The following is a 26044-nucleotide window of genomic DNA, read 5'->3' as shown; positions in this document are numbered from 1 at the left end:
AAATTATATTTTCTGTTGACCAGTGTTATTAATCTGACAATCATCATATTATATTAATTATTAATCTGACGTATCAGTATTGATGTATGTAATGTTGGTTATTCAATATGTTAATCACTCGATATTGCGATTCGTATATTATGTAGTACGTGTTTTTAATCATATTATTAAGTTAACATGATTAACAATTTAAATCTAAATGAAAAGAATTTAAAATTCAAAATACAAAAAAAAACATAAAATCTTCTTTCTCTAAACATATTTGAAAGTATAATTATATTGCTCGAAAAAATAATATAATTTATAATTCTCCATCACTTTGATTCGTCGCATTATACTTCGAAATACGATTATTTTATTATATAATTAATGATTATAAATATCAATTCATATGATTGATTAATTCTCATAATGAAAAATTATTATGAAAATCATAATGATCGCTATTATTAATTTTATGTTTATCGATTTAAATCGTTATTTGCCTATCACACAAATCAAATAACGAAAAATCGTAAATACAAATCATATTAATTACTAATCAAATCATATTACAATAATTATTAATTAATTTAATAGAATAGAATATTTCCTATTATTTTGCGGCAAATATTTCGTAGTAACAACGAATTAAATCATCTATCGCTACACATTTACAAAATTTATAAATTACGCGAGTTGATAATCACGCTATTTTTAACATTAATATTATAATACGCTTTATAACATTAATATTATAATTATAATTAATTAATTTTAAAAAACTATCGCACTTTGCATTCTTCTAGTACTTATCGCGCAATTGTATTTAGATTAAACTGCGACAATATATATCTTCCTTCCTGCTCGAAACTCATCGAGCGAATGGCAAGGTTACGGTTATCGTGAGTTTCGCATGCGTATATAAACAATAGATACATTCCACAGCAAGCATACCAATAACACTTAGAAACATATAATAGACATTGTATATCTTTGGCATTTTTCACTATTGTTTATATTTTATAAAAGATAAACAAAATTAAAGGCTCTTGAAATTAACAAATTAAAATAAAATATAATAATAGGTCATAAAGAGTCAACGCAGTTGTAAGGCGTGCTTTTGAAGAAAAAAATAATCCATGAAAACAATCACATTAAACGAAATTGAATACTTCGTGTTTATCGATTATTGAAAATATGTTTAAAATTTAATAGTTTGTTGTTGTTGTTTGTTAGGATTGTTCTTGTCCTCAGTGTATACGGATTGTTTTTGGCGATCACACTATGACGTCATTTTATCGTTAGCATTCGAATCTTTTTGCTTAGTCGGCTATGTGCGTGCTGAGTATTCGTGTCCGTTTCTGTTTCGTCTTCTCGAGTCCGAGTGAGTTGCCTTTGTCTAATTTTAATTTTTTATTGCAAGGCTTTGTTTCTAGATTGTATACATTTATTTTGTTAGTGCATCACTCTTTGCGCCTTGCACCGCTTAAAGGGCTACTTGCATTTGATTTCCTTCGAGTCGATTTGCCTTGACGAGTTCACGTTCGCTCTCTAAGACTATGCACGTATGATAATTACATTTTTTCTCTTTTATCTATTAATGACTGCGTTTTTAATGTTATCTTACTTGGTTCTTTTTTGTCTTGTCAGAATCACTGAAGAAGGCTCGAACTGAGTCCGAAACGTTTGATGTCAATAAAGAAGAAAGATCGTTTAATGTGACCGTTTTCATGGATTATTTTTTTCTTCAAAAACACGCCTTACAACTGCGCGCGCGCGCGTTGGCTCTTTATGGCCTATTATTATATTTTATTTATATTTTATATTTGTGCGAGACTTAATGTGGCCTTGTAATTCGCGCGGTGATTTTTGAACAGAAAGGTAATAATCTCGCTACGTATATCGTTTCTCTAAATACGAGAAGTACTATTATATTATAACAGATGCCAAGTGCGATCGGTTCTTAAAATTTGTATGATTAGAGATCATCAGTTTACGTGACTTATAAAATCCTATTTATAAATACTATATACTAATATCCGATATAGAAAATTACAGTCACAAATTATTGTCAAATCATTTTATTCTGAATTTAGTGATAAATATTTATTTAATCTTTGAATTGGACATTTGGCATTCCTATTTAAAAACTTTTCATTTTAAAAATATGTAATTATATAAAGACTTACGAGAGAGAGAGAGAGAGAGAGAGAGAGAGAGAGAGAGAGAGAGAGAGAGAAATAATGCATTAAATAATTCAAGTAATGGAAAGTCGTGTGTTGATATATTATTTATATGATATTTATATAATAATATCTTTTCATTTTACGCGATTTATTTATACGAAGTATATTATCTGTATCGAATTTCGATTATATATTTTCGAATAATCTAACGCATTTTGATTTAGTAATTAATTAAGTCACAGTGTTTGTGCATCACATAATATTAGAATAAAATCGCTAACATCATTTTACATTTGTATATTGTGTTTAATTATTAAATATTAATTATTAATTATTAATGTTGAGCAAATTAATAATTTTGAAATTAATAATTGTTATTCCGAAAATATAATAAAGTGTGTCACGTGCAATTAACGGAAGTGCCGTGTAATGTATCGCGCGATTATCATATTCTATTGATTAACGCAATAATATTAATTATATGAAGGAGCATCAAAAAAGGAGGAAGAGCAGAAAAAGACATTACATATATATATATATATATATATATATATATTATATATATATATATATATATATTATATTAAATATATATTATGTAAAATTAATCAGCATCCTCCGCTACAACATATGCAAAGATAAGGTCATCAACGAGATGTCTGTTAATGTAAATAATTACCAAAATAAATTACTATTGTGAAGAAGTAAATGAATAATTACTTTTAAAAATAAATTAAATAAATTACTTACCACATAGTTGCTTCGCCGTGGCCTCCATGTCTTTTTCTGCTCTTCCTCCTTTTTTGATGTTCCTTCATATAATTATATATATATATATATATATATATATATATATTATATTAAATATATATTATGTAAAATTAATCAGCATCCTCCGCTACAACATATGCAAAGATAAGGTCATCAGCGAGGTGTCTGTTAATGTAAATAATTATCAAAATAAATTACTATTGTGAAGAAGTAAACGAATAATTACTTTTAAAAATAAATTAAATAAATTACTTACCACATGGTTGCTTCGCCGTGGCCTCTTTTTCTGCTCTTCCTCCTTTTTTGATGCTCCTTCATATAATTAATATTATTGCGTTAATCATTAGAATATGATAATCGCGCGATACATTACACGGCACTTTCGTTAATTGCACGTGACACACTTTATTATATTTTCGGAATAACAATTATTAATTTCAAAATTATTAATTTGCTCAACATTAATAATTAATAATTAATATTATATATATATATATATATATATATATATATAATATATTTAACATAATATATATAATATATATTTAACATATATTTAATATATATATTTAATAAAATATTTATAAATAATTATATATATTATGTGATATATATGTGATGACATTGTTTTTCAGCAAGCGACACAGAGGACACAGTGTATCACTTCATTCTTGTTGGTTGCTGAATGTAAACAAGGATGAAATGATTTACATGCAAATCGCACATCGTTATTTGTAGTTCAACTCTTATTGATTCCTTCGTTTGTCCTTGATTGTACATATATATTTAGAACGCTATTTTTCACAAGTAGTAATTATGTTTTAAAAATACAATATTAATATAATAATGTATCAACAAATTAAATTTATAAAAATCTTTGATGAGATATAAATCTCATTTTAATCAAATATAAATATATGTATTTAAAATTCTCACTTAGTAAAGAAAAATAAAACCGGTTTAACATATCCAGTAACCAATAAAGGAATTTCTTACTACCTTCGGACAGGCTAGATTCTGTGGCTATAAAAATGCCTCGTCATTATGGAACATGTTGATCGGAATGTGTCGATTGTTGCATAATGCGTGCAGTAGTGTAGCAATGAACGGTCGATACATATACGTATCGTGTAGAGCAACAAGAGTACAAGGCAATGTCGGGATGGAGATAAGTAAATGCCTATCGAATAGCGCACGACAAATATATTTGTTCAGAAACAAGACGCATTCATACAAATGTTTCTTATTGTCTTATCTTGCAATTATATTATTGTTGGATAAAATGATGGATTTGACAAGTGTGTGCAAATGCTAGAGATATGGTATAAAAATAAAATAATCAAAAATATCAGATTTTTCTTGAAAATAATGTACTTGCCACGTTAAGTATTTGTTTTATTTCAACAATTTTTATTTGATTTGCTAACGTTCGTAAGGAAAGAATAATTTCGTACAGCCTCAGTATTTATTCAGTGATTAGATGTCACGTTATAATTAAGAAAATGAAGTGATAATGATGACAAAGCGCGGAACATTAGAATTTTATGCAATTCTTCACTGACGTTATTGCTAATCTTATATTCCTTCAACGTTTATTACATGAATATTGAGTCTTGTTAGCTTTATAAATTTTACCATAAACGCGTCACAGAAATAATTATGAAGCTCTAATGTTTGAAGTGCTGTATATATCTATAATAAATCTCTCTTCATTTCAGAATAATTTGAAACTGAATTTTTGTATCCTAATCGTTAACGATCTAGATTGTAAATAAGGGGTTAATATATATATGCATATACGTGAAATTTATGGAAAATTAACTTATATGATTCCACAAAAATTTGTATTTATTAAGTTATTATATATTTATTATATATTATATTTATTAGTTTTTATTGTAGTTTATACTTTTTATTGTGCCGCGTGTACAGAGAAATAAATCATAAACATTTAAAAAATATAACAAATCGTCTTATAAATACAAAAAAAATTTAAGCTATACATATGTACGCGTATAGTAAGAACAATCTTTTCAAAATACTCGAATTATTTGATTTAAAAAGCTGTAATGCTAGAAACAACGGAGGTAAAAAGTGAATTTAAATTCTATAAGGGTAACAATGAGATTTCATGTCTAATCTCGATCTCAGGTAAACGAGGTATTATCGATCCTCTACTTTAAGCGCGCAAAAATATCCATAGCCATATCCACGTTAACTAGATTCTTGCAAATTCGCGTGATACATCTCGGTAAACACTTTAACACCCATGGCGTGCACCTCCTCGAATCCGAATTTCTCCAAGCTTTCCTTGCAACGATCATAATAGGCGACGATGTTATCATAAGGGCTAATGTCGAAGTCGAAACACTACAATCGAAAAAATACATCACAGCATTCAATCTACATACGAATTCGATAAAGTCATTTTTCGCAAAAGGACTCACCAGTGTCGTACATATTGTTGTACTGATAGTGAAATCGGCGATAGTCAAGTTATCGCCGGCCGCAAATTCTTTACCCTCGAGAAGAGAATTGAGCACCTCGAATGATTTCTTCACTTTTTCTAGATTTGCTTCGTTAACGGAAGAAGAAAGACCTCGCACCACTGGCATCTTGATAATAATAATTTCGTTTATTGAATCAAACGTCGACAGAAATATTACAATATTAAGAAGAATAATTATTTCAATGCATAATGATATAAAAGGGTATTCCAGAAATAGAATGTTTCTTCAATTAAGAAAAATTAGATTAATGCAGTAGGTGTAAATTAACAGAGACAGGAAAAAATTTGCATCAAAATTTATGACTGAGAGATATATAAATGTATAAGATAATCAATGTGATTAATAAATGTGAAAAATATGTTCATTATAATATTAATTAGAGAAAAAAATTGCAATCGATAGATGAATACATACGTAACATTTGATAAGATTAAAATAGAGACTACCAGCGTCAAAGTACATCATCTGATCTACTATTGCCTTTTGTTTTGGATCTTTCGGATAGAGAGAATCATTTTTCGCATATTTGTTAACCAAATATGCCATAATAGGACGACTGTAACAATATATCTGTTAGATAATCATAAGAAAGAAAAACGTGAATTTTACATACCTTTCCCACAAAATAAAGCCGTTGTCGTCGATGGTTGGTATCACATGCTGCGGATTTATCTAAAACAAAATTATATTTTAGAAGGTTTATAACTTTGTTGTAAATATCTATTTATAAATTATCGATTATGCGTGAGATTTGAGAATCTTACTTATTTTGTACTAATAATTAATAAATTTACACGCGAGGACAAGAGCAAAATTAAAAAACCTGTAAAAATTCCGGATTCATATGCTCTCCGTTCGAGACATTTATGATTTTAATGTTAAAATGGATGCCCAAAGCCTTTGCGAGTAGCATAACGGTACGACAGGGTGGACTTGGTGGCAAGTAATAACAATCAATCGGCATCTCGTCGCTTCCTTGCTTCTCACTAAAGTATCAGTTTTTGTTATTCCTCTTCTGATTTTCCGCGTGCTCCTTTACCTTCGCTTCGCTCGTTTTATCGTTACTATATAAATGAAATTTGTATATTACAATTCTCTAACTAACGATAAAATTTTGAATTTAAATTATTATAATTTATAATCTAAATTCTAAATAAAAATTATTGAAATTCATATAAGTAGCGATAAAGATGACAAAACTTTAAATATCTAAAAGCAGTAAAAATTTGTAAGGAAATAATTTTATAAAACAACATTACTTTATATACTCAAAATCTTATCATTTTAACATTTTAACATTTTATTATTAATCTTGTTTTCGTTCTCTCTCTCTTTTTCTTTTGCTGCTCTTTTTTCGATATTAATTATAGACTTATTTTCTTCTTGCTTATGATAATATTTTTCTTTGCAAAATTATATTTATTGAGCATCATTAGAGATTGGTTAAGATTAATAATAGATTTTAAACCTATTTATGTCTGCGAGAACAACAATCTTCAATAAATATAAATTCACAATTTATATTTATAGGAGATTGCTTTTCTCGTAGACTTGAGTAAATCTAGAATCTATTATTGATCCAATCTCTATAATGACTCTCAATAAATATAATTTTGCAAAGAAAAGTAGTATCATAAACAAGAAGAAAATAAGTCTATGATTGGTATCGAAAGAAGAATAGAAAGAGAGAGAGAAAGAGAGCTAGTCAGATTAATAAATTATTAAAATAACGCTAAATATATAAAACTAAATATATAAAATATGATATCGTTTAAGCTATTGAATAGCATTTTTCTTCAGATGAGAGCAAGTTTGTCATATCTACGTTCTTTATTAAGTTAAGGTATTAAATTAAACACTAATGGAGAGCAAAGATTTTATTTGTAATGCGTGAATAATATGAATAACCATATTTTATGAGTACACAGATGATCACGTCGTTCTAATTATGTTTGATGCAGTAATTCCGTTAATTAGTGCATCGTTAAATGGCTTTCAGATGTGACCCTTACCTGTAACCCTCGACAAACTCGATTGATTGATACAAATCGATGATACTTGCAACTGTTACGTATCAGACTAATTAATTGGCTTACCAATTCGCTTGCAACGAACTATCGTTATAGAAATATATTGCACACCTTCTGTTAACAGCGCGAATAGAGTTTTTTTTTTATTAGACTTGGAAGATGGCAGGTGTGTAAAAAGAAAAGAAAATGCGCGCGCGCATAAACGATTTGTAAAGTTGCCATAGCAATAGCATACTGCCAAACAAAACCGCAAAACTTCAACGTTGACATTATCCGTTACGATCGAAAGTTCCCCGTAAGGTCGATCGATCGCTTAATAAAAACAGGAAGAACGCCCAGTGAATGTAACCTGCTATATACCGACATAACAGTTACAAATAAAGAAGCAAAAAATAGATAGATGTGCATTTTCTCTGCATTCGAATAGAATAATCGGCAATTGTTTCAGAAGATATCAAAAATTTTGAAGCATTGTGCATCTGATGTATTTTTTATTCATTTTACGTGTAATTCTTTCAAATTAAAACAAATGATTTCATCGTTTATTCTAACTTGGAGAACAAAAAATGTAACATAATTCAACAAAAACATAACTTTTGAAAGAGACAAGATTAATGAATTACTTTCTATTTTTTGATGCTGAATATATACGATTCCGATTTTTAAATCACGTCACAACGTTCCACTTGAGGAATTTACGAAAGTACAAAAAAAGTTATTTTAATATTTTGTTGTATTATATAATTATGATATGTGACATATATTTTGGAGAATCTGCTGAAATTGAGAAGGGTTTGCATTTTTTCCAAAATTTATACACACACTTTAAATTTATTACTTTTGACATTATACTTTCATATTCAACGACTTGAATATTTTCAAGTTTAAATAAATTGAAGATTATTTGATAAACTGTGACCTAATTCGCAATTTTTCCGCAAAAGAGAGAGATTTTATATTTAACTGTAAATATTTCTCTCTTATTAATCATAGTCGACATAATAAAGTCTTTTTAACAGCTGAAAGTTTTCATAACCATATTTATTTCATTTAGATTGCAATAAAACTTTTTTATCGTAACTACAATATCGTAACTACAATATGACAAAAAATGCATTAAATTTGCCCCTTTTTTACAATTTTAACGCAAAATGACACGATAAGAAGCAATTTAGAAAACCAAAATCATATTTAGTTAAAAAAAGTGATACCCTATTCTTGTTCTTGTTTTCGAAAAGAATGTTATTTTTTTATTGGGTAACATATATAATATTGATGAAGTAAATAATTCTTTTTAACAGGATATAAAAAAATAACTTGTACTAATTGATAATCAATTCTTGCTCGCCAAGATTTCAGAACTATATTCAACGATTTCGTTACACGTGGATCGGCAATTATGTCGGGTATTATATTGACCATTAAAATGGGTTCCTTAATTTTCCGGCGCAAAAGTAGTAATTTCGGTGCAACGCTTTTACGACGCCCCGTTAACGACGTATCCTCGTAATTTTCACGGTTTTGTTTGCGCCGTTCCATTCGTCTCAATAAATTTCTTTCGTTAAGGCCGTCACCTGGAATAGGAGCGGTCTTTGACCCCGTTTTTGGGACGAGCGCGATGCGCGATGCGCGACGATATAATTTTAATTAGCTTCTCGCTCGCGCTCTCTGGCGCATTCGCGAGATGAATGGGAAGATCCTGTATAACGCTGTCGTTGCGTGCCAATTCGATATAACGCGCATACGCAGACGCTGCTAATTGCTTCGGTTTAGTTCCGGAGCAATTTGCGGCAGACACGACGCTCTATTGACCGACATGAAAGAAGCCGGGATTCGATCAGGCAATACATGGACGCACAATCGACTGTTCCCAGCAACCGGATGTAACCAGCCGACGGTACACTTTGTACGCTTTAATAGTCGATGGCGAGTAAAACAAGTTTGACGGATAAATTTGTCGAAAATAATTTAATAACGCGACGACAAAAAAAAAAGAAAATAGCTTGAAATAATAATAAATTAAGTAGATATATATAAATCAAACGTGTCGTCAGAAAATAGAAATGTCTCGTGAAAGTCATAAAAGGCGACTGGATGTATTTTCCCTTTCGACCTACGCTTTCTCAAAACGTTTTTTATCATTTTTGCACGTGATTCAAATTTAATTGGCACAGGTGAAAATGACATTGGACGCGCATGATCGAGGCTATCCACTGTCGATAACGTTGCGGAATGGCTCCAAAGGACGAAGCTGGTTCTTGGTTCGCTTGGCTGTTATCGCAGCGAGCGGTGAACGGCGAGCGTCGGGCGTGTCTGTGGTGCGATTATCGATTAGCCCCGGCAAATCCACTGAGATGGAAAATGAAATAGCCGTGCGCGCTCGCGCTCGCACCCCCGCCCGCGCTTTCGCCCCCCGCCCCCGCCCGCGCCCGGCTCATCGACGGCGTCAGGGAAACGCGTGATCTATCAACCCTATCGGTGTTACGTTCATTCCGTTGTATATATGTCGGATCGCGCTCAACGCTGCTAATGTGTTTTAATAATGAGAACATAATGTGTGTGCAAAATGCACGCCGAGCGCCGATACGTACACTCATAATCGAACGTCCGGATCGGTGTTGTACGTTTTATTGGGATTATTAACGCGTATAAACGCACGCACACGCGCGCGATCGGGAAAACGTTAGCCGCTCGTTTCGCGTCCGGTCAATACAACCGCCATATCGGAAAATCCGACACTTTTGTTTACGGCGTGCTTGAAATATTAAATGAACACCGGAGAAACGCGTAATAATTATCGCCGCGCGGCACTAAAGCGCTTGTAACATTGAGCGCGCACGAGTACGTTTATTTAAATTATCCTCTTAATATATACGCACGCACTTGTATCTATATATATATATATATATATATATATATATATATATATATGTATGTATGTATATGTGTGCATATATAACAGGAATAATGCGAAAACTTGGCACAGCTAGCTGCCAATATTATCCGGGTGCGTGAATATCAAATTTCGAGCTCGTCGAAGATGATCGGGCAATTAGGTCAAAAATTATCGTTGGCGATGGATTAACGAGCATTTCGATATTGATACATCGATATTGCATTAATCGTTGGCGCGCTCTCTAAACAAAGGATAAAATTCTATATCGCGCGCTCTCCGATTCGACGCGCGCTTTTATCAGTGATTTCATTTGTTATTCGACGGCGATTTTGCAACGCGACGAATAATTATTAACGTCGCTCGCGAAACGGCAATGTTGCCAAGAGAATTTGATTTCACGAGCGAAGGAATACGATTCCTTTACGCGCCATCTTTCCCTCCCTCGGCGTTTCAGACGCGAACTCGGCCAACAAAGTCAAAGTCACTTGCGTCAAAAGTAGCGAAAGGATGTTCGAACGTCCGTCATTGGGTAGAGGAAACCCTTCCCTCCCCCTTCCTCTTGCCCTTCCCTTTGCCCGATACCCGATGGCATCGCGATAGGTGGAAAGATCAAAGCTTCAGACTGTAGAATATGTGTGTCGGGAGATGCGTATTGCGACAGGAACGTCGCTTTATACCATTCCAAACCGTTGTCACTCGAGAAGTAGCAAAGATGTTACCAGTTCCAACGAGTTCCAAGGAGTTACGAACTGCTCCGTGTTAGTTCCCGTTCGCTTTCTCGCTACGTCGTCAGGGGAATCGGAATTGTTACGTGACGCGATTCCTATGCTGGAATCGTGCGGTCGGCGTTATGTCAAACGAAAAATAGTAGAGAGAGATTTCTCACCATTATCCCTAACGCCGCCACGGCGCCATGGCTTAAATTGGGATCGAGTGTTATTTGGCAAGAGCTCTCAAGTACGCGGATTATTTAATCTTGCACGATCCAGCGAAAACATTAGAGAAGTCTTTTTATTAAAGACACAAGGCTTTACACGAGTACAATTGAATATTATTGGAAGCAAATTCCATGTTTATTTTATACGGGAGACGCTAGTCTTGTTTTATTTATCATTTCCAAAAGTTGGCCGTATGATTTGCTCGCATCTTGTGAAAGTGGAATGAGTTGTACACGAATCAATGGTCATAATTGGAGAATTACCCTTCGACATGAAAATGCAAACGTCATAGTTAGTCGACGAGACATTACTTCGAGAAGCTCGAGAGCTCTTGGAAATAATTTTCGACCGGTAGGGAAACTTTACGGACTCGCGAAAGTTATTTCACTATACTTTGAAGCAACGCGCACTCTCCTGCTCAGCGATGCCCCTAGCACGGCTATACAAAGACATTTGAGTTTCCAAGTTGGTAGATTACAACAAACTTCTCCCGCAATATGTAACTTATAGAATTTACAGATACCTCGACGGAAACGGTCGAGAACCATTAACCGTGGGCCAACATGTTTCTTACATCTGGATACACCTTACTACGTAAGACTAATTTAGGCTGATATAAGTCTCCATCTTGCTGCTCGTATAACGGTTCACTCTTTACGATTTGTTTATTAGATATTATTCGGCTGATAGGACTATTATGTTTAATTAATTACAGAATTTATCTAAGTTGAAATAAAACAACTTTACACAATAAAAAATTGTGCGTCTGTATGTTAAAATTTTCGTGTTACCATGTTTTGATTAGTACTTCAATGTAACATTAATATATAACCTATATGTTATTATTTTTACAATGTTTTCGTGTGTTACATTTATGTCAACTTTATAACTCTTTGTATAACTCTTGTCTCTTAGAAATGAAATATTATTTTGAGTATTTTTAACATAATCATTTTAAACAACATCAACATGTCTCAAATTAACATTCTAAAAAAGTTAAAGTGAATCTTCAATCTTGAATTTTGACATATAAAAATAATCAAATTTACTAAAATCAAAAGTTTCTATTACAAATAATTTAAGTTAAAATAATTACTATTATTTGTTAATGTCCTCAACATTTCTTACGAGTTATTGTTCTTTTCTACTATTTTTCATTAATTTATTATTTTTACATTACACTTAAAGTCACGATAACAAAAATAAATGTAAAGTATCGTGTCAATTATTTAATATTTTTAGTTTGTCGATAAAAAACATACGACAAGTGAGTTATTTTAATTTAAAATTTAGAGTGGACTTTCTAGGACATGTGAAAAATATTATAACGAATTTTATCTTTTACTGTGTAGAATATGGAGCGATTTGTATTTAGGTCGACTAGCTAAGAGTGCTTTGCTCAATATTGTCGAACTTATACACAATGTAATCGCGGTTTAAACTTGCAAAACCTTAACATTTTTTTATGATGACGAAGAGAGCAACTATTGATTAATATTGTGCATTATTTCTTAATGCAGCATTACTAAATTAAGTCTATTTCAAATCATAAATAATTGGATCTATAAAATGTTGTAAAATGTTGTAAATAATTGTCTTGTAAAATGTTTTGATATTCCTTATCTATCTCTAAGAGTGAAAGAGTCGAATCAATTTAATAGCGATGAATAAATCAACTGCGAGAAAGATAAATTCTTCAGATACAAGAGTAAAAGATTATAAGGCAGATTATTATTATTTTCTGCCAATGTTAATCGAAATATCAATAAAAGAATATTTAATATCCGTCGTTTTAAATGCTTTAAATAAAACAACAATTAAGAAATGTCATTCCAGGAAATAAATGATACTTATAAAACATTTGGAATTAAAAAAACATTTTTATAATTATCTAATTTTTTAATAAAAAGTTTAATATACGTAAATTTCAAGAAAGACTGTTTAAACTCAGTTTTCAAAACACGATTTTCGTAATCTATCTTATGATTCAACTAAATTGCACATTAAAGATGATGGACTCAATTTTTTAGTCCTTACTTTTCTTCACATCATATCCACAAAAGATTTATAAAATGTATTAAACTGTTGTTATAAAACAATTTACGATTCTGAAAAGACATTTCTATTTTCTTCGATTAGAAAAAATGGATTTTCCTGGATGATTTGAGAATAATTTTTTGCAAACTTAAATTATTAAATATTTTGTATAATATATGAGAATCTAGTTGTATAAGAGTAGACAAAATGGCTATTTTTTCAGAATTTATTACATATCCAAAAAAAAAGATTTCAGTAAAATAATTACACTGTATCAAAAAATTATCAATATCAATAAAAAGAAATTAACACAATTTTGTCTACTCTTATATGCAACTAGGTTCTCATATATTATACAAGATTTTTAATGATCTAAGTTTGCAGAAATTCATAATCAAATTTAGCTTATCCAAATTTAGCTTCGCATTTGCTAGGACTGCATTTATATTTAGATAAAATTAGAATATATTATATATATATATATAAATATTTTATATTTCTATACTTACAATCTCTCTTTGTTTGCGCTAATTTGCTTCGACAATTTCAGAAAAATTTCTAATTGTAAGCTTTGATAACGTGCGGGCAGCAGAAATTGATCATCCTTCGAGATGCGAGTACGCGCATGGACGTTAACATGCGGCGAGAGCAACGACGGCACGGGGGACCAATGGCATCAGCTAACTCCTCGTAACGACGCGTGTAGTGGAAACGCGTGTACGCAAATGGACAAATACAAAATACACGGGCGAGTGTAAACGAGCTATCCCGCGATTCGCTGAGAGCTACGGCCCGTGCTGCGCACTGATCTAAAAGCCGAATAAGCACCCGCCGGCTAATGAAACAGCTAATCATACGTGCACCGCTGCTGGTATCATGTTTTATTACGCGCATATATATGTATATCCACACAAGCGTGAGCGTATCGAGCGGTGCCTTTGGGAAATGTTACGCGCGGCGTAAAAATAAGACCTTTTATCGAATGCCATTTATTTTATCAACCCTCCGATATTTTGCATCAAAATATTAGGTCGTATTCGCAAAAAGTATCTCGTACCCTAATCGCGTTATCTCAAGGTCGGTGCCTGATACACGGACATATTCTTACCGCATGCGTCGCATCATATCCGCAATTCTTAGGAGAGGAAGTTGCGTGGGGAGAGTGCGAGCGCGCGCGCCAACAGAATTTGCATAATATTATACAATAATAACGTGCAACGCTATAATGGAAGCGCACGCACGCTTTTATTATAGCGTATCGTATGCGGGGAAGAGAGAGAGAAAGAGAAAAATTGTACGACGCGCTTTCTCGTCCGCGCGTAATTAGCATAAAACTCCCGACCCCGGACGACATTATCGCCTTCGCCGGGTCGCGCTTATCGGCTTCGCGAATCGCGAATCGCATCGCCAACAATTGCCAACAAGCGCCGAGACACAAGTCACGTGTAATATGTAATTCCCGGACCATTCCGGGGTGAACTGTGACGTTATTGAAACGCGACTGATTACGCGATGGAATATTCACGATCTCGCAGCTGTGTACATTTCTGTTGCCTGTTACGTTATATGCACGCGCGTACACATGCTGGATATTTCAACGCGGAATTTGTACACAGCGTCGCCGTTTGGTTCCCTCTCTTAATCAAACAGCAGATACAACGCCGGCAGAGATCCTCTCTCGCTAACGTCATCGCGACTATTGGAATATTCCTCGCGCCGGCTTCGCAAAGTCGTCCTCACCCCCAATTCGATGTACGGGTACAGTCGATACTCGAGACAATTTCTGTCACGCGCCCGGCCGATTGGTTGTGCTTCGTTGGAGAGACGCGTGCTCGCGATTCACCGGAGTAAATTTCGCTGATCCCGGTTGAATCCTTTCTCTCTCTCTCTCTCTCTCTCTCTCTCTCTCTCTCTCTCTCTCTCTCTCTCTGTCTCTCTCAAAGTCCTTTTTCTTCGCGACACGGGGAAGGCGGAGACGCGCTCACGCGCGTCGAACAAATCCGAGGGTAAAAAGGAAAGAGGCCAAAGTGGCGGGGAGAACGAGGGGGATCAAACTTTGCGCTCTCTCCGTCTCTCTCTCTCTCTCTTTTATTCTCTCCTGTCTCGCGGAGCGGGATTCGTCTTATCTATGTAACCATTCGGCACAGTATCCTACTTTACTCCTCCGCGTACGAAACTCCCCCGTTTTGACAGCGAGGCGCGCGGGAAACTCGAATCTCCGGCTGGGAAATCCTCCGCGTTTCGTCATAGTCACCCAATCCTAGCAACGTGTGTGAATGCGCGCGAGGGATAAAATATGCTCGACTAACCCACCTACGCTTACGAACGTTATCCGCGTACGCGCGGGTGTTACTGGAATATTTACGATATTTCGGAATTGCGGAGTATCGGCTTCTTGCGCGAGAAATATCCGGTAACGTCAAATACTTTTTGGGGGAAATATTATCGAGAAACGAGCATTTTGTAGTTTTAAGGAAATTGTCGTGAAACAGACGGAGAGAACGATATCCCTTCTCTATGATTTGCGACATGATATTTCGTATTAAGTGAATGAAAATATATGTCGAAGTGTCCCTTATACACGTTCAATTTTAAGCATCACCGAAGCAATATTTCGGGTACAATTTATTTCAATGGCATCAATATTTCGAGGGATTTGGCTTCTCCAGAATATTCCATATTTCATTTCATCGTTTTATATTTTTCAATATTGCCACGCGTATTTAGGGAAGGTATTTATCCGCGTGAAATTTTTATTTACGATATTCGCGCGAGAAACGAGCGGGGAAACCCTATGGGCGCCCTATGAAATTTCGAGCATTTTCGGAGGGGACGGCGTTACTTCCGTCTTGGCAGACACGAAAGCCGGAAGTGGATATTGCCTCTACCCTCGATTCGCCGCGCTTACTAAATTAGTACCGTCTCCATTCCCGGAGCTCACCGCGGTGCGCGACCTGCTCCTTATCTGTAACCACCATGCCGCCACCACGGACCGGTATCCAGTATATCATCCGACCGGCACCCTCCATGGACTTTGTGCTCGCTTCCTCTTCCTCCCCTTTCCACCCTCCCCCCCCTTCACTCACGCATATCGGCGTGCATACAACCAGCTACGGATTCGATTGCGACGTACTAATGCGCTGGTTGGGCAGGTCTGCTCGGAACATATGCCTCGGTATTAATTTCCCTATAGTCTGCCAATATGCGCCTTTTGACAAGCGTATTCGTTGCGACGTTGCAGGCAAACCGCGCAAATATCTATTAATCTTTCGAGCGAAATGTGTACTTCTCCTATATTTTTATAGCGATATAATTTACAAAGATTGGAAAGAATCATTGTATTCACGTTATTCTTCATAAATTTTACGACTGGCTGTAAAGGCGATTTTTGTTTAGCGAAAATGTCGAGGAAACTCATATTCTTTATATCGCGATCTTTTCATTTATAATAATACATTTTAATATTTTATTGTAATTTATATATCAATTGCTATTTATAAACTGCTAGTTATAAATTATTATATTAAAATTTTCTTTATACAATAGGCGAGAGAATCATTCGAAATTAATTAGAAATAGCTTCTTCCTTTATTCTTCTCCCGAAGCTTGATTCGTCGAAGTTTTAAAACATTACAAAAGTTTTATTTCGACGAATACGTCGGTGCACTTAGTATGTTTAACATTTTATGCGCAAGTAAGCGCACGACGGACTGCAATACGTAAAATACTGCATGAAGAATGTCATAAAGGAAAACTATGAAAACAGTTTTCACGACGATATAAAATCATTAATAAGATCCTTATAAAAGTTTACGTCCATCTCGTTAAATCTCAGCGTCAATTCTAAAGCGCGCAACGTAAGCCAGCTTCTTCGAACAATCGGAATATTACAAGCGCGCTAAAGTTGTTTCTCGTGTTGGCTGTATACAAGTTTCTACTTATGTCGATAGATATATACATACGACGTGTCAGAAGCGGCATAATTCTTCTTCATTGCAAACTTTTTACAAGAAAGATTTAGCCTCTTTATCAAAGATTTGTTGTAAATCACTGTTCGAGTTTATATAAATAATTGCTTGCAATTTTTCAATTTTCAAGGATAAATGTCAATGTCGGAGATGTAATAATTTTTCCAATATATATGTACGATCCTCGAGCGGATGATTAATGCGGTTCTTGAAACATATGGATTTTATGGAAAGAGGATTAGGTCGTATTAATTCTTTTCGCGTCATTGAATTTTCTCAACGGGAGACGAGTGAGAGATTTTCGCTCCGTCTCTTTCTCTCGAGATTTTTATAAACAACAGAAATAAGTATATATTCAAATGACGCATTACGAATACACGTCTCCGCGATCGGGAGTAAAATCTCAGGAAAGAACATTTCATATCCGGCTCGAGGAAAATTGCGCGCAACGTTACCATTCTTATGTAGACGCGAGTTGACGTATGCGTCGATGTAAAGCCACAGAAATGTCATTTTAAAAATGTGGAAAACTGAACGAATAAGAAAGGAACGGGGATAAAGGCACAACGCGCAGAGGCCGCACACATGTGTTGGACGCGGAAGGACGCGAGGCTGTGAAAAGCGGCGAGCGCGACAGTTGATAGAAACGTTTCAAGAGACACAATGACATTTGCCGTACGTGGGACCGTTGAAAAGGTCGTCGAAAGAAATAGCGCAGATCGAACGCGAGTAGCCGGAATAGCCATTAAAAGAGGAGACGAGGACCAACGCGGTTGGTGAAAGGCCCGACTGGGAAAAGCGAGAGGATCCGAAGGAACTATACGCGCTTGATTTCTGGTTAATAAAACGTTATACGAACATAAAACGATACAGTGATGTATACGTCGCGAGATATAAAGTACAATCGAGGCGAGGCGGGAAGATGGTAGAGAGAAAGCCACTATGGGGCTACGTGTTGCGGTGGCGAGAGACACGGAGCTATAGATGGGGGTGGCCGGGGCCTCAGAAATATACGGCAGCGAGAAGGAGATAAAACGCGCGCGCGCGCGCGAGCGCGCGAAAGAGAGAGAGAGAGAGAGGGAGATGCCTCTCTTCGCACACACGCGCGCGCGTAAGGTATACGCGTAAAGAGCGACGCGTGTTGTCTCATGGTCACGCGTGTGCGAGGTACGTAATGGAGAGAGTAAAGAGGGCGCAGTCGCGAAGCCGGAGCCACCCTCGTGACCCCCGTCAGGCAGCGCCGGCGTCGGCGGCGGTGGCGGTGGCTGCAGCGTCGGCGTCGTCAACCACCTTCCCGAGGAGGCAGCGAGTTCGACTCGTGTCGTGTTACGGGCCGCACACGGGCCGCCGTTCGTCGATCGTTGCTCTCGTAGACGACTATTTTCGTTGAGACCGGGACCAGCGACGAGGGCGCGCACAGTTTTCACTCTCGCTCCGTCGTCTGACGTTTCACTCGTCGAGTCGTCTCGCGACGCGAACGTACGAATATAACTGCGAATATAACTGCGAATATAGCCGCGAATCATTCATTCGGGACTTAAAAATCTCGAGTCGACACAGTGCCGAGAAGTACCTATATGTGATTCGTCTCTCGAAGGGGTTGCGAAGGAGAGAGCGAAGAGGAGAAACGAATTAGGGACCGTTGGTCGACGGGGGTGGAGGATGATCCGAGTGAGAAAGCAAACTTGAAGACTCTATCCGAGGGAAACGATATAAACCCCGATGCCCCGCTGCTGAAACCTGTGATTTATACGCCGCGATTTCAAGTTTCGTTCGTGATCCGCGGGAAAAAGAGAAGAAGAGAGAGTGTGGCGTAGGTGTACGCGCGTGTTGTGTGTGTGAACGTGTATATTTTCCACTATGACCAGTCACGAGTGAGGCTCCGATACCCGACATCCATTCTCGCGGAATCACACGAACACGTAAGTGCTGATTACCTTTCGTTCTCCGAGTCTTTATATAGCGTGCTCTTTATTACCTCGGTAAACCGGCTCGAAAGGTGGCCAAAGCGGAATGAGTTCTGTCGTTCGCAAGAGTCCGCGTATAATTGCTCGAGTCGGAGACTTATCCGTTTGCCGAGCGATGGATAATTTTATCAGCTGAAAACCTTGCCGGCATCTCTCGCTAATTTTCCTCTAAATTATTCAAGTACATTCGCGCAACAATCGTCCTGAAAACGAAAATCGAGTAGTAAATTAAGTCAAGGATGACATATTTTGAATTATCGTAAAAGAAGCATTTCAAACTTTGCGTTTATTAATTCATCGTCTTAAGCGCGTTTTCAGACAGGAAATTAAATAATTTATGACGCTGAGGTAATAAATTTTATTTTTTTACAGGGGCAGAGTTTTTAAAAATATTTTCATTGTCGTGAGAAACGGAATATCGTATTTGGCATTTTGCCGATACTCGACGTCATTTTTTTAATCTGTCCTAGTTGGATCAGTTCGGGCATCGAATGTAACAGTTTCGATCGAATTTTAAATTGCTCATTATAAAATCATGTCGTTGACAAGCAACAATGATTACTGTTATTTGATGCAATTAATAAACACATAAACGCTACGTCAAAATTCCGATACTTTACAGGAAAAAGTCAATTTTTGATGCATTATTATAAGACATAAATTTAATGCCATTTTCTTTCCCTCTTCCTTCTCGAATATTTAGTATACTTAGCAGCTTAGATTAAAACGAGAAAAATTAAGAAAATTAAGAACATTTTAAGTCCGAGGATTAAAATATTTTATAAATAATAATTGTATCTCCCCTCTTTTCTTCATCAAAAGCCAAAACAATCAAGAGCCTTGTGAAAATGGTTACTCTGCTTTCTCGATATTCTACGTTTGTCTGCGCATTTTCACCGTCTAAACATAGAGAAAAAAAATGGTGATTTTGAATATATAATTTACTTTTTTTATTTTATTAAGATTCACAAATGTAAGACAGCAAATTTCCGCTCTGTTTCACAAAAATATAAGTTTGATAATTTTCCGACTTTTCCGTCTTGAATATTGCGGAATGTTAAAATTGCCATTTGTTACAATTGAGTTTAAGCTTCTCTAGTCTTAATTCACTGCTTTTCTCGAACGCTGCATCCAATTTATACTGCTCTTCAGTGAAATCAAAATTCTGTGGAGGAACTTAATTTGAAACTCTAAATTATGTATATTTCAGAAATATGAATTATAAATCCCTCACAAATCGCGCGCACATTTGTATACATATTTAAATTGAAATAACTATTACGCGTCAGAGTGCGATAAACGTATCACATGTCGCTGGAAAGTCGCTATTACATATCGATCTTTCAACGATATTAATCGAATAAAAGTGTAGTCGTTTGAAGATAACTTTGCTTGTTTTTTTCACCAGACGCGTAGATCGGTTGCGTAGTAGTTGCCCTATGATTTTCCGAGCTCCGGAAGTTGGTTGAATCGTCTAATTGGCAACCAGGCATCGCTTTGATCCGGAAATTGCAATCTCCGTTGTCTCGAGAGCGGCTAAATTGTTCTCGACGTTGTCTATTTGCGCGGCGTATTATCGTTAAACGAAACAATTGGTCCCGCGTGTTGGGATCAAGGGCCCGTCTCTCTCTCTCTCTCTCTCGGAAGCGTTTAAATAAATTTTAAACTCTTTAAACGGTCTCCCCTAACGGAAGAAAAATGATTACGAATCTCCGCGTTAAACCCACGTGGCGGCAGCCCGAGCATGCACAAGGAATACATTAATGCGAGATGCATCGCGCGCTCTCTTCCGCTCTCTTCCGCTCTTCCCCGCTCTTCCCCGCTCTTCCTCGCTCTCCCCGATCTTTCCTCCGGTTCTCTCCGCTCTTGCTACACCCGCGAACGCAAAACTAACATCTGCGTTATCCCCGAGAAACGCAAAATCGCTTAAGCGTGTCTTAAGCGGGAAGGCGAAACTTTCGCTATATCCGTCTGACAGTTATCCGATACATTACACGGCGGGGTACCCGATATATTATGCTCCGTTACATACATATCCACTGTACTTGGACTATACTGCCCCGACGGATAATTTTATTGAAGCACGCGAATTTTCGCTCCCCGGCGCGCGAATATCGCGCTCTTTCTTTCGACGGCCGGAAACCGATATCCAAATCGCGCCGGGCGAATGAAATCGGAGCCGATATGACGTAATGATATTATATTATGCGCCATAAATTTTACGCTTTAAAGAGAGAGGGAGGGTGCGGTAACTCCTGAACCATCGACCCATGTGCCAGACGCGCGTTGGCCTCTCGCACGGGCTTTCATCCTATGCGCGTTACACGCACATACTCTAATGTACGCGCGTTGCGGCTGCATCTGCCAGGTCTCCGCGATGTACCGAATTCGCAAACACGCTCCGCTCCACGGGCTAATGTTAAAATTAATCGACGTTTCCGTCGACGGCGATCTTCCCGCGACGTGGGATTTAACTCTTTCGTCGAATTAACGTAAAGTATAAAAACATGGTGTAGGAATAAACCGTATCGCGAGCGATAATGGTAAATTTTTTATTTTTAATATTTTTTTGCAACATCTTTTGTATCGCGGTTCCTCTCAAATGCGCGAGAAACGAAAAAGAAGACGAAAATTCTAAAGAACCTTCTTCGATTACGGTGATAATTGAAGCGAATATTTTTGCTCGATTCTTTGGCTTTATTTCATTACTTAATCATTTTGTTTAACATCTCCGTTCCCTCACTCAGGAAAGCTCGGAAAAGTAGCAGCGTAAATGTTGTACATTTTGATTGACTATTTTACGTCGACGTGCAGTCGGATTACAGACTTTGAACTTTGCAAGTTTTTGCATTATAGCACAAAGCTTCTGTAAAAAATAGGTGATGACTATATATTTGCCCTGCAAGCACGGCAAGCTGGTCGTCGTGTATACGCTACCGGGCAATCTACTTCGCAAGTTTTCCGAGAGAAAATTTTGCAGCGAAGCTATGCAATAGGCTGGAAAATTTGACCTAGCAAATTTGAAGCAACATCGTTTCCGAAAGCGACATACTCATTATGTGCTCGCTATGTTTATCGGTATTTTAAGAATGTACACTCAAAATAATCATAAATAATAACAAATTATTATAATTTATATATTCCAACTCTCTCGAATATATTGAAACATGCTATTTTTCAATAATTTAAGCTAATCGAATATATAAAGAATATATATTCGATTAATGTATTATTAATATATTATTATAAATTTGAGAAAAAAAACATGTAGTTCGAATTTAGTTATATTTGCTTTTGAAGTAACTGTAGTGAAGAACAATGAGAATTGACGATATCATTGCATTCCACGAGCATTCTCGTTCGTCGACGTCAGGGAGTCATGGTTAGATAGAAACGACGTCTGCAGGTGCCAGGCAAACTATTGTATTCTATAATCGCTACAAAAATGAATTAAAAGAACTTGACATTCTGTTGAATTTGTGACGTAATAAAAAAATAAGAATAAGAATTATATAAAAAGAATGTTTGATTTTTTATTTTGTTCTTTTCTGCTTTTGATAATCTCAGTTTATCTTCCTCACACAAGCGATTAAATAGATTTAATCTCACTTTTTCACATGGGACGCAAAAAGTGTTGATTATATAATTAAATTAACTATTTATTTAGTGTAAAACACTCGTGAAATTTACTAAGAAAAAGAATTTTTATAAAATATAAATTAGTATAATAAACATATAAATGTTACTATTCTTTTTATATATAAATTACTGTCAAGATATAAATTACTCTTTTAATTTATCTTTACAGGAGCATTATTGAGCATTAAGACTGCAATGAATTAAGAATTCTATGTCGCTATAAAATTGCATTGTAATTTTCCAAAGGCTTCTGCGAACGATACTTAAAACTCGTAAACGTAGCAATCTCTCGGTAATCCGTTTGCACCTGTCAGTGCGACTGACGTCGCTTTCGTTCTGGAGACATTTAGAGATTATTTAATTTTGCGCAGCGGAATGACGTCGAGTTGGAAGGAAATTTTTCAAATATATTATTTTGCGCTTTTATACATATCTGTTTTCGTCAAAGATTCTCGAGCTGGAAATGCGAGTCTTGATTTACGATTAATTACGGTGAGATATTTTTAATATTTATAGATTAATATTCGATGCGCGAACCGAGAGTAAGGTGAGAAAGCAGTTCGCGATGATGGATGAAATGCGACGTAAATCTTATTTGCTTCTATCTATGTCCATATTGTAACGTCTCCCTGCCAATATTGTTCTATTCCGTATGCAACTTTTAACAGCAGAGATGTGTCGCTGTCATGCAGGCTTTCCTTTCTTCCGCATATATATGCGCACCTCCCGCGCATGCATCGCAGATTTGCAAAGAGGTGACGTATCACAGACTTATATAAGTGATAGGTGTGACTCCTTTCGCGGACGACTGCGAATATCGAAATGGTGTAACGCGCATTCAGTCAAGTCGCTACTTTCGACGTCCTGAGATTTCGCTTCGTCACAAGGCCGTCAAATGTCATTCTCTCATAAAAGACGAATGCACGTCGCAAAGTGTGTCGGAACTTTCGACGCTAATACACAAGTTTTTCACTCGTATCTCTTTCATTCGTAAAAAGACTCGCATTTTCGAAACGCCTTTACAATGCGAAAACAAATGTCACCTCCATTTGACGCTTTGATCGATCAACCGTTCTATCTTTAAGGTCAGCGCGCTTAGAGCATTGATGCTTTGATGACAGATTAAAAGGAATATTATGTTTGGTAATATATATATATATATATATATATATATATATATATATATATATTGTGCAAATAGAAAATGCAGAATTCAAGTCAGTTATTATTTTAAAAAATAGAGTGCTATGATATTTTTTATTTCCTTCAACAAATGTCACTTAAGAATGAAAGATGAATTGAACGTGTATTATTCAAGTTGGAGATTATTCAAGATTATTAAAAAGGATAAATGTTTATTATTCGATTATTAAAATGCAAATTTTTAAGGCACTTGAAAATAGAGTTAAATAAATTAAAAATAAAAATTGTACCGCAAAATTTAGCTCGACGCGAGAGTACAATTTTTAGAATATGCCATTTCTCGCGATTATATCAAATGAGTTTATCCTGTTGGTATAAATGGATGCAAAAATATAAGATTGATTATTCATACACTTTTAATACAGAATGAGATTCGCGATATGCAGACTAATGAGAGAATCTGCTTCCGTAATACTCTTTCGAATTGATTTTCGCGATCTCTCGAGCAGATCGAGGAGAGACGGCCGAGAGGATATCTGCCGACAAGCTCGCGAGGGATAACGTCGCCGGTCGCTCAGAAAACGTTAAGAGCCCGTTCTCTCGGGAGGCTCGTTTCGCGCGTCGTAAATCACGGCAAAGGTCTCGTCGACTCTTTGACGCGTTTTATAACGCTTTAAAAGTAACCATTAATTATCGCGGGGCGCACGGTCGAATGTGTTCCGCGGAAGCACGCACACACGTACACACCCGTGTGTGTGTGCCGGATTCACATAAATCTCGAGCATACAGCTGTCGCTATGCCGGCCACGTCCGAGGAATAAATTCGCCCGGGGAAAGAATCGCGCGCTTTCTAGGTGCGCATTCTACGTGTTCGAGTTTGGAAGCGACGCCGAACGTCGACGGCCGGCTCGATCAAGGACGCCCTCGACAAGAAAGCCCGGGCCTCCTCGTTCTTGATTACGGTGCGCAATATCGCTGTCGATAATAATCGATCCCTAATTGGATTGCATTCGAGCCGCCTTCCAACCTTCCTCTTTCCTGGCGTTTGTGTTCGGCGAGCGTTTTCGCTCGCTCGCACACAAACGCGATAAATAATTCGATTTCTTTCCCCTTTCCCCTTCCTCCTCTCGCCCGGATATGCGAATTCTAGTTAATCGCGATCGCTAATATATAATATTGCTCGGCGTGTGCATAAAAACAGAGAACAATGCCGGGGTTTTCCTCCCCCTTCTCCTCTCTCCGCTCTCCTCTTTTCAGTGGTTGGATAACATTGCGGTGTAATAACGATCGGTCGGTGAAATGCATCAAAGTGAAATTCACGGCGGATCGCCGGACAAATGTGTGTACGATTCGCTGCAAAGTCGCGGCACGACCCGCCACCGCAAAAGTGTTAATGGCAAGCGCGAGTGCATTTCTGCGCCATGAATATGCATCGCTGGATATATATCGAACAATAGCGCATTACGACGGAGAAGGCACTACAAAGTGAGTGCCTTCTCGGGCTGAGAGGGAGAAGGGGCGAGAGGGGATTGGAGAGAAAGAAGGTATATCGCACAGGCCGGAGAAATAAATCTTCCGTGGCCCTCAAATTAAGACGAGAGGTGAGAGGGAGGGAGAGAAAGAGAGGAAAGAAAGGAGGACATTCACTCCTTAATGCGTCGACATGATTCCGCGAATGCTAATGCGTTTTTTTCCTTTTTCTTAACCACGGATCCAATGTATGATAACGATCCACGATAACGATCGCCTCGCGCGGTGCACGCGCCTTCTCTTCCGGGTTTTTCCTTCCCGGCGGGCCCAGCTTATTGCACCGTCACTAATCGATTCATATCCACATTCCGTAGATTTTACGCACCATTCTCCGCACGACCGCGCAATTTCCCATGGTGGAGAAGATGACTCGAGAGAAAGAGAGCGAGAGAGAAACTTACTCGGTATGCCGTTTGTTATGTTTAAATAGCCATTCTTGTTCGCGAC

At 36.6% G+C, this 26044-nt stretch overlaps 2 protein-coding genes and 1 long non-coding RNA gene across 3 annotated transcripts in view; 2 read left to right on the top strand and 1 right to left on the bottom strand.

Annotated features, from left to right (window-relative positions):
- Positions 1–1233: 1233 nt before the first annotated feature.
- On the top strand, positions 1234–1740 carry LOC112639160. Its single transcript, XR_003123326.1, has 3 exons — positions 1234–1366; positions 1442–1547; positions 1633–1740. It is a non-coding gene; the product is annotated as an uncharacterized LOC112639160 (long non-coding RNA).
- A 3172-nt stretch (positions 1741–4912) lies between these two features.
- On the bottom strand, positions 4913–7635 carry LOC105254038 (glutathione S-transferase D1). Its single transcript, XM_011262489.3, has 6 exons — positions 7462–7635; positions 6273–6513; positions 6063–6121; positions 5864–6005; positions 5387–5554; positions 4913–5309 (listed from the first exon to the last, which is right to left on the bottom strand). Exons 2-6 carry the CDS (start codon positions 6411–6413, stop codon positions 5154–5156), a joined length of 666 nt encoding a protein of 221 aa, XP_011260791.1. The 5' UTR covers positions 6414–6513; positions 7462–7635; the 3' UTR covers positions 4913–5153.
- Positions 7636–18597: 10962 nt separating this feature from the next.
- The window catches only part of LOC105254040 (acid sphingomyelinase-like phosphodiesterase 3a), a 42272-nt gene continuing 34825 nt past the window's right edge, over positions 18598–26044 (top strand). The window contains exon 1 of the mRNA XM_011262493.2: positions 18598–19240. The gene's annotated coding sequence lies outside the window, so the exon portion shown is untranslated. The remainder of the gene's footprint in view (positions 19241–26044) is intronic.

Source organism: Camponotus floridanus, unplaced genomic scaffold (genome assembly GCF_003227725.1).
Source record: "Camponotus floridanus strain SB8 unplaced genomic scaffold, Cflo_v7.5 scaffold5, whole genome shotgun sequence".
NCBI lineage: Eukaryota > Metazoa > Arthropoda > Insecta > Hymenoptera > Formicidae > Camponotus > Camponotus floridanus.
This window is presented reverse-complemented; position numbering and strand designations above follow the sequence as displayed.